This window comes from Sinocyclocheilus rhinocerous, unplaced genomic scaffold, assembly GCF_001515625.1.
Source record: "Sinocyclocheilus rhinocerous isolate Xijiao unplaced genomic scaffold, SAMN03320098_v1.1 scaffold8, whole genome shotgun sequence".
In the NCBI taxonomy this organism is placed as follows: Eukaryota; Metazoa; Chordata; class Actinopteri; order Cypriniformes; family Cyprinidae; genus Sinocyclocheilus; species Sinocyclocheilus rhinocerous.
In genome coordinates, this window is record NW_015666800.1 from 2,465,826 (window position 1) to 2,475,874 (window position 10,049).

The window sequence follows — 10,049 nt, forward strand, 5'->3', positions numbered from 1 at the left end:
ATTCCTGTGATCAAAGCTGAATTTTCAGCATCATTACTCCAGTCTTCAGTGTCACATGATCCTTCAGAAATCATTCTAATATGCTGTTTTGCTGCTCAGTAACCATTTCTGATTATTTTAATGCTGAAAACAGTTGTCCTGCTTCATATTTTTGAGGAAACAATTTTTTCACGATTCTCTTATGAATATTTGAAATGATCCTTTGTGTCAGAGTGCTGGAGTTCGTCAGAAACAGAACGCGACATCAGTTTACTGTCATGGATTTGTCGTGTCGTGTCGTGTCGCGTCGCGTCGCGTCGCGTCGCGTCGCGCCGCATCCACAGCAGAGAACATCACTGGGTTTTATTTGCTTTTGTCAAATCGCGCCGCTCACGTCTGGTGTAGACACGTTGTTTTGGTATTTGTGAATCTTAAGTATATTAATAATCTGCTTTACCTTTACCTGGCACTGGAAGTCCTTTCACAAACTTGTAACTTTTATGCTTAGAGCAGAACCATACATCGTTCATTTATATTTCTACATGGCTCCCTGCAATACAACTCTGATTCTTCAATCGCGCCATCTAGTGGTCTGTTATTGATACAACCACAACTGCTACAACTGATAAATGGAGCGCTCAAGCGGGTACTGCGAGTCATGTTGAGGTAATTAAAATATGTCAAGTTAATATTTTACGCTCAATTATTTACTTATCAGGCAAGTGGCCGCATGATAAGCGGGAAAATTACGCAGTGTAGTCTTTATCACCCTGCAGTGGTTTCTTTTGCAAAATAATCTGCTGACTGTACACCAGGGGTGTCAAACTCAATTCCTGGAGGGCCGGAGCCCTGCAGAGTTTTGTTCTAACCCTGCTCCAACACTCAGGCCATGTTCACAGGGGTATTTTTAAAAACTGAGTTTTCCTTCTTCCGTTTTTAAAAAAATCTCCTTCCACATGAAAACGCAAACGCATGCTATGAATCACTGTCAAGAGCATGCCAAACCAACAGGTGGCGATATAATCTCAACCATAAAGCCATGTTGGCCAATCAGAAGCCTGAAAAAGTCTCCAGTAGGCGGAGATAACAGCGCAGGCGCCGACGTCACAAGCCAAAAACCGGAGTTTTTAAAAATCTTCACCCTGGCAGGCGTTTGCGTGTGGACGAACGACCTATCCGTGTAGAAAAACCTGCGGTTTTAAAAATAACCGCGTTCGTGTGGACAGGGCCTCATACCATGTCGTTTTCAAATAAGCCTGAACGACTTGATTAGTTGGATCAGGTGTGTTTAATTAGAGTTGAATCTAAACTCTGCTGGGCTCCGGCCCTCCAGGAATTGAGTTTGACACCCCTGCTGTACACGATCCCTCAGTTTGGAAACCACTGGAGTAGGCGATTTGTGTTCTATTAATTTGGTCTGTTACGATGCTCTATGTGTTTGATTACTAATGCCTGTGTAGTACGGCGTTGCACACAGAGGACAAAAACGTTCAGCCTCGACTCTTAATCGTCATTTGTGTTCAAATTTGCAAAGCGTACCAAATTGAACAAAACAATATAAATGCAAAATTTGAATTCATGATTATATAACGGTATCCACGGTATAGCAAAATCCATATCACGGAACAACATAATACCGGTTGTCATGTTCATACTGGTATAGCGCCCACCCCTACTGGCACATCAGTTTTGCACATAGTTTTCCATTTGCAGTAATTGCTATTAGCTATAATGCAACATTTCTGAAAAAAATTATGGCATATATTTGTTTATAATTTCAACCCAGTTTTACAGATACTTCCAAAACTGACTATAAATCATTCTTAAAATTTTCAACAACCTCATGTTTGTTAGCAAGCTAGAACTTTACCATGTCTGCTTATTTAAATCAGCAGAATCCAACACTATTCAGTAAAAAAAAAAAAACATTTTTTTTTTATTTTGTTTTGTTTTGTTTTAAGACAACACATTTCTTTTTATTTTGTAACAATCACAGACTTTAACTAGAACCTTAACATGATGACAGCATTTGGTACAATTTACTAGAAATTTGTGAATTCAGGCATTATTTATAATGAATCACAATAGTAAAAGTCCCTAACAATAAAGAACAACCGATTATGTCTTGTGCTTTTTTTTTTCATCTTGACTATCGCCTGCCTTTTTTCTACCCTTCCACTTGACTATTATTATTTCCATTCATAAGCTTAAACTAAATTCCTCTGCTTTTCAGTATGAGAACTCCTTTTGTTAATGGCACACTGTGGGATTGAAGCTCGGCGCCAGGCAGTGGTGAAAACAGATAAAATCATTACCTCTCATATAGTCTCTTCTCTTTCGGAAAGGGCTTTCTTTTCTTCTAAAATATGGGCTTTAGAATTCCATTTCTCTTAGAGCTAATGTGAATTTTACTGCCTCTAATTTTGGATTCAAGTGCAGCCTAGAATAAAAATCCCCCATCTGACAATTGAATTTATAGAGAGCTGTGAATATTGCAGGTTTGGATTAATAGAGTCATAGAATTTCAAAGAGCAGGAGAAAGAGAGCAAGAGAAAGAGAACACTAATAACTTTCAGTCAAAGTTATAGAGCAGGGTGTCTCCTGTTGAGAGCCTTAAGAGCGGCGCTGTAAAGCACGAGGGGCTCTTACAATGCTGGCCCTTTCCTCTTTTGTTACCCACCATTTTGACTTCACATTCTGTCACTCAGGACAGGAAGCGGGTTTCTCAGCTGCCCCACAAAAACCAGTTTGTCTCCGTTACCCAAAATAGAATGAGAGAATATGGTGCGAGTGTAAACAGTCTGTGGTGCTTGTGTTTTCACTGATTTCAATCGGCTTTACACTGTGTATAAATACACAACATGCATCCTTGACATTACTGGAATGTTCTAGAATACCTTTGTAGCCCTCTGCACACCCCAGGACACCTGTCTGTGATTATGAGTGGGTGCGTGTGTGTCGGTGATGCATCAGTAGAAGTGTAATAGAGCTTTTTCATAATCGATTGTCTCTCACTGCAATAGAAGGAAACAGGTGCCTTGACTCAGCACATTTTGAGCTATTACACCAGAATGCATTAATAGCTATAAGTTCACTTATTTTTTAGATTCCATTGCTGCAACTTTTTGTCTTTATTCTTTTTTCTTTTCTTTTATTTTTTCATTGAGTTAGCCCAGACTCTGAGAAATGCAACAAATTACACAACTAATAATTTTACTACTATAAATTATTATTATTATTAAACTTTTAAAATTATCCAGTAATTCAATTTATTTAAAACTGGCTCATAGTACTAAAACATTTCTCATTTGTACTTGGCCTGCCAATATTTTCACTAATCTCACTGTAAATATAATCTATTTTTTTATATGATTTATTTTAATTTTATATACTTCCATTATTAATCATTCTTGTAAATCCTCATGTGTGTTAGCCAGATAGATTATTACCATGGTTAAAATAGGTTTAAAGTGCTTAAATATTTTCTCATTTGTTACATTTCTCAGAGCCTAGAATCCAAAATGTGATTTATTATTATTATTGTTGCTTAGTCTGTTTCTCTAAAATTCCATTGAATATTAAGGTGGTCTGGTTTCTTTAAAGATATCTCTCATTCACTCTCACACTCTCTCTTGCTTTATGGGCCTCAGAAGAAGTCATCTTTTACAAGCTGACCAGATTTTAGAGCCCTCATTTAGAAGCGGGCTTCCTTAATTAAAAAGACCTTTGTGTGGTCTTCCAGACTGCCTCTTTTATTTGTTCCCCTCCATCTCCATGTTAAAATGGTCCTGATGTGTTTTCTGTATAAATCCTCCATGATTTTCTTTCTGTCACTATAACGACTTTGTTCCTCTGCTATCATCTTGCTTTTTACACACCTTACCGCTAATGCAGTTAAGGGAAAATAGAGAACGCGTTTGAGCATGACCTCACACTCAGTCTATGTGAAATCACAACCCCCAAAACCTTTGAGGATTTTAAAGAAACAAACAGTCCCTGAACGATCACATTTTGCTAAACGTATTGAAGTGCAGCTAATTGACGCGGTTGTGGTGAAGTGCCGCTCACAACCCCCCAACCCCCCACCGACCCATGCCCCAGCTCAGGGTCTTCTGGATTGTTGACAGGGGAAACGGTTAATCCACTCTTGCAGGCCTTGAAGCCTCCTGTAAGACAGAACAGAGATATCTATTAATTACAGCACTCATTAATAGGCCTCTCTCCCAGGGCTGTGTGGGTGGAGGGGTGGTTCAACTAAATGAGTTGGCGATATCGAGCGATGTAGGGTGGGTGGGTTGTGTGGGGTGGTCGGTCTGCTCTTTTGTTTGGCTTGGAAGAGTCTCTGCTTTTGACTATGTGGGTGTCTGTTTGTGTTAGTGAATTGATGCTGGATGTTTGTGTCTGTCTAGCTGATTTTTTGTTTTCTGTCTGTCGATGCGTGTGTTGTGTGTGTGCGCGTGTGTGTGTGTGTGTGTGTGTGTGTGCGTGAGTCTGTATGTTGACTGGCCACAGGCGAGGATGATGGAACTGCTTTGCGCCTCCGCACTGATTAGAATCATGTAGAACAAGTTGATATTGACTGGAAAGTGAGTGATGGCGCTGAGCTCTTCGTACTGTCCCTCTCTCTTCTGCCCTGCAGACGCTCATCTGTCATGATGCATTTGATCACCCGATCCCACCTCTTGATCCACAATCACAAGAAAAGGCCTTTAGCACTTTTTTGTAGAGATGGACAATTTTGGTCCAGGAGAAATGACAGGCTTTGACTCGTGCTTTTTAACTCAACAGTAAATAATTTCAGATAGTTATTTGCCCTGTCAAATGAAAATGAATCTGAATGGTCCGAGTTCAAATTTATATTGAAGAAAAAAAATTATATCTTTTTTGTATATATATAATATTCATGTACATTATAACCAACTATAAACTGACACCACTATGATTCATTAAATAAGGCAAATAATGTCAAATGCATAAAAACCTGTGCATATAAAAGTGCATATTAAAAATTATAAATATATTGTTATGATAACTGTCAGATATTATTTATACAGTGGGTACGGAAAGTATTCAGACCCCCTTAAATTTTTCACTCTTTGTTATATTGCAGCCATATTAGGACATGGCTGAGTTGGTTGTGGCACATTTCTTTAGAACTCATTTGGCTGCATGCTATGCTAGAGTAGCGATTTTAGCTCTCTTTTTTACAGCCTTGTAGATATACAACCACTCAGACACTTTAGTGAGACCCAGGGGGCCGTGGCACACTGGCTCTCATATGCCTCTCCTCTTATGTTTCTTCTCAGAGATGTCATTAACATGCTAAAAAACTAGAATTCTGAATTCACAATCAGGGCTTTTTTTAGCTGCTGTATGTTCTCTCAGGCTAAGGCGCAGGTGGACCCATGTGCAAAATGGAGAGTTGCTCTTAAGGGCTGGGGGGCTGGGTGGTATGTTTCTGTTTCCTTTGTTTTTCTCAATGGCTCGGTGTTGGTGACATATTTCAAGTCGCCCCTGTTGAAAAGACCATTTTAGACTAGCATGAATTTACCAGAACAGAAGCATCTAAGGTACCATATAAGTTCTCAGGCAATAATTTTCTTGGTTTCCACATTCTTGAACACTATTTACTGTCTGACTTGTTCACTAACACTTCGGTATTTGTTTTGTTATGTTTTGTCCATGTAGGCTGCTCTGCAGAATGTCCAGCAAGGACCGCCACATTGAGTCGAGTTGCCCCTCCTACATAAAGACGGAACCTTCCAGCCCTGCCTCACTGACAGACAGCGTAAATCATCACAGCCCCGGCGGCTCCTCAGACGCCAGCGGAAGCTACAGCTCCACCATGAACGGCCATCAGAACGGTCTAGACTCACCCACTCTTTACGGCCCAACCGGTGCTCTGGGTCCCAGCGGAGCCGGAGCCAAGCGTTACGAGGACTGCTCCAGCACTATCACGGAGGACTCGCAGATTAAATGCGAGTACATGCTGAACTCCATGCCCAAGCGCCTGTGTCTGGTGTGCGGGGACATCGCCTCCGGCTACCATTACGGTGTCGCCTCCTGCGAGGCCTGCAAGGCCTTTTTCAAGAGGACCATTCAAGGTTGGCTTTTACCCTCCCTCAGCTAGAACTTCAGCTAGGTTCAGGTGGCAGGCCAAGGGGTCAGAGGGACTTAGTCAAAGTGCAATACCTAGAATCAGCACAAAGCAATTCCATACATCCAACATCCGCTGGCTTTATGCCACTTAAGCAGCTTTCCATTCAGTAGACGTGTAAAGCTAGAGGGTGGTAATGCTTTTGCTTATAAACATTTCTTGTCTTGTTGCTTCAGATTAACAAGCTTGATCAGTTATTTCAAACAAGAGATTAGAGGTAATTGAATATACCGGGAAGTTACCCATCTGCTAGTTTTTTAGAAGTGGCAGTGAAGCTCTGAGGAACAAAGTAGGTGCTGAATAAATGGGTCAAATATTATGCTCGGCCTGAACAAAATCCAGAGCCTCAGAAGGTGGGAATTTGACATATCGGTATGTTTCATCCCATTAGCCAATAAAACTCTTGGTGATTTCCAAAAACATCCCATCCAGCTGGACATTTATTGACTTCCAGACTGGCTGGTTTTTTAGGGAAAGAGCAGGGTTGGGGAGTTATGGGATGCAGAGGCGTCAAGACCTCGGTTCGACTGGGGGCATTGGGACAGGCGGCGGAACGGGTGCCATGGCCACTCAAATCACTGGCAGCTGGCATTCCGGTGGCACTCCTCCAATGCCACCTGACAACCTGCATCTATCACCTCCCAATTGAGCCACTCGTAGCCAGGCGGTGGGCAAAATACAGGAGGGGAACACCAAGAATGCCACCTCAGGAAGCCCAGAACATTCCCAAATATGTTCCCTTCTTCATAGATGTAGTATAAGGTCAGCCCAAGGTCAAGTTGTCACCATGTTCTGGTAATGAGCTTCATTGGCATTTGACTGCGACTGATGAATGATGGAAATGTAGCGTTTAGTATGAAGACAGGCAGTGGAAGGAAGCGCTAGGGACATTTTATATCTTGTTTGAAACCTCTCGGCAGCCACTTGAGTGATAGACAATGGACATTGCACTAATCGACTGCCACCTAACTCAAATCGCATCACTCTATCCTGTCAGCAAACACGCACACACACATATAGCCTCCTTTCCACTGTGTTGATAACCTGGACACAGCGCTCAAGCCATTGGCATTCAACTACTGGTACTGTAGGAAAGCACCTATATTAGATTGGCAAGGATCCCCCCCCCGAAACATTCCCAGCTGGTTAAGACCACTCAACTGGCCTCAGCCCTCATGAGAATCACCTCACATCTTCACACACATCCCCATTCGACATGCATTCCTCCCAATTCGAAGACCCTAATGGATTCTGGAGATTACCTGACTAATGAATATTGGAGCTCAGTTTAATGGACATGCATACTTTAAATACTGTTTCCTGTTGAATTAGCAGTCTTGAGCATTTAGCCCCCTGCTCGCGCTGCTAATCTGCTTTTTAATGAGGAAACATCAGTTCACAGAAGAGAAGTCAATACAAATCAGTGTTTACAAAGTCTGATTAACTCTGAAATATTTCATCAGTGTGGAGGTCCCAGACGGGCGCTATGTTAATTGCATGAGTGCGTGTGCGAGAGAGTCTGTTTCAGCCCAAGAAGTGTGAGTGCACGTATTTGTGTTCTAATGATTATTCTATAGCACAAATTCTCTCCATACACTGATAGTTGTAACACTGCCATAAGCCATTCCAAACCCTAAATTTGTTAAATTAAATTACTATATCTGGCAAGCAATTCTTATAATACAGCCAAAAAAAAAACTATTTAAATGCTTTTATTGTGTGCCAGATTACTCATCAGGCTTCTATTTGTGTGCTGTTGCAGTAACAAGCATATATCATTGCTTTTTCCCTCTCACAGCATCATATTGCTCAAAGAACATGCTGTAATAGTCTACTCTATGCCAGGAATCACAGTAGCAAACTCGTAGCTCTCTGTGTTTGTTTATGTGGGGGATTGGTAGGATGAGGAGCCATGTTAGTGGTCACCAGGCGATGTTGGAAGTTCACTCAGAGGTGAATTGTGACCTGCAGGTCTTTGTTTAGGTTTAGTAAAGTCTGGCCTGCCTATCCAGCTTCACACAGCTCTGAGACACATGACCTCTGAGGAGAGCCATTGGCACTTTTCTGCGTGACCTTTTGGCTCTCAGTCACACACACATATGTAGATATGATGGGAAGTGATTGCTGTATTTCAGTGTCTTCTTTCGAAGTGACAAATGGAGGTTGGGTGTGCACTTAAAGTATTTTATTTGTTGAGAGTACATCAATACTTTTCTAAAGTTTGAGGTCAGTAAGATTTTGTATTTATTTATTCAGCAACAGTGCATTAAATTGATCAACAGTGGCAGTAAAGACAATTATAATGGTACGAAAGATTTAAATTTAAAATAATTGCTGTTGTTTTGAACTTTTTATTTGTGAATTAAATCAGTTTCCACAAAAATATTGCAGTGATTGATAATATATTTAATAATAATAATAAGAGTAACAATAAATATTTCTTGAGCACCAAGTCAGCATATTAGAATGATTTCTGAAGAATTGTGTGACACTGAAAAATCAGCTTTGCCATCTCAGGAATAAGTTACATTTAAAAAAAATTTTTAAATAGAATCTTTTAAATTGTAATACTATTTAACAATATACTGTATACAGTACAGTATATAACTTATTTGTTTCAAAAACAATAAAGGGGTGGTTCATTGCGATTTCACTTTTTTAACGTTAGTTAGTGTGTAATGTTGCTGTTTGAGCATAAACAATATCTGCAAAGTTACAAAGCTGAAAGTTCAATGCAAACGGAGATATCGTCTTTTAAAATTCTGTCAGTTTAATGCCTACAAAAACGGCTGGTAGGGACTACAACGAGTTACTTCCCGGGTTCGTGACATCACAAACCCAGATAAACCCCGCCCTCGGGAAATGGCAGCAAAGGAGGCGAGGCCATGCTGCGCTGCTTTATGCCCGGTTCAGACTACACAATATTTTTGTCGGTCACGATAGTCACTGTGTCAGATTACACGATTTTGACTCCTAAAATCTTGTCGTGTCGTGGACAAGAAACATGTCAGACTACACGTTGCTTCCCCGACCATTCATCGCGTGCCATCTTTAACGACACGCGTGATGTCATTGAGAAGGCGGAACTAGCGACTGACTTCCGAAAACAAGAGTGTAAACATTGCTGAAGCGCTTCCGCTATAGTTCGCCAGCATTTTTCTTTCTTTGTTCTGTCGTGGTAGTCCCTCGATGACACATCATACAGGCAGGAGTACTGTTGCCACAGCTCCACGAACCTTTCCTCCATCTCATAATTCCACATAGCAGCACCATCATCTCTCTTTCGTTGTGCCATGTTTGAAACCTGTGTATGAAAGAGCTTCTGTGCTGCTATTGGTCAACGTCACCAATGTGACAGAACTCGTCGTGGACGACGGAAAAAAAATTAAACATGCTAGTCTTTCTGTCGTGATGTCGTGAAGCATCGCAGACACGGAATCGGTTGTCGTCCACTATGACACACTACACGCGCTGAAACGATGGAATCTTGCGTCCCGACGCCCATTGTCGTTTACGAATCCCCACGACACCCTACGTAATCAAATCGTAGCAAAATCGGGCTAAAATTGTGTAGTCCGAACCGGGCATTAGAGAAGAGGAAGAGAAAACTAGAGGTGCACATAAAAATCTATTCATATATGAATCGCGATTCTGTCTTCTAACGATTCTAATGATTCACAAGTTTCAAAATCAATGTTCTAAAGCAGCAGTTCTTAATACTGTTCCTCGCTTCCCTTTGCTCTGCACACGCTCTGCATCTCTCTCTCTCTCTCTATCTCTCTCTCTCTCATTCAGCTCAGCTCCAACAATGAACTGTTCCAATTATACACTTATTTTCACATAGCTATGAGAAGCGTTAAACATGGAGGCGTGCAGTTGCCGTTCTGTATTAAAGCTTTAATCAGGATAAAAC

General features: G+C 41.1%; 1 protein-coding gene across 8 annotated transcripts in view; it reads left to right on the forward strand.

Annotated features, from left to right (window-relative positions):
* The window catches only part of LOC107733169 (estrogen-related receptor gamma), a 111,183-nt gene that overhangs the window by 43,386 nt on the left and 57,748 nt on the right, over positions 1-10,049 (forward strand). For all 8 annotated transcript variants that reach the window (XM_016544709.1, XM_016544708.1, XM_016544705.1 and 5 more), the window contains one exon: positions 5,668-6,083. In XM_016544709.1, the coding sequence (XP_016400195.1) occupies positions 5,668-6,083 (416 nt within the window). The remainder of the gene's footprint in view (positions 1-5,667; positions 6,084-10,049) is intronic.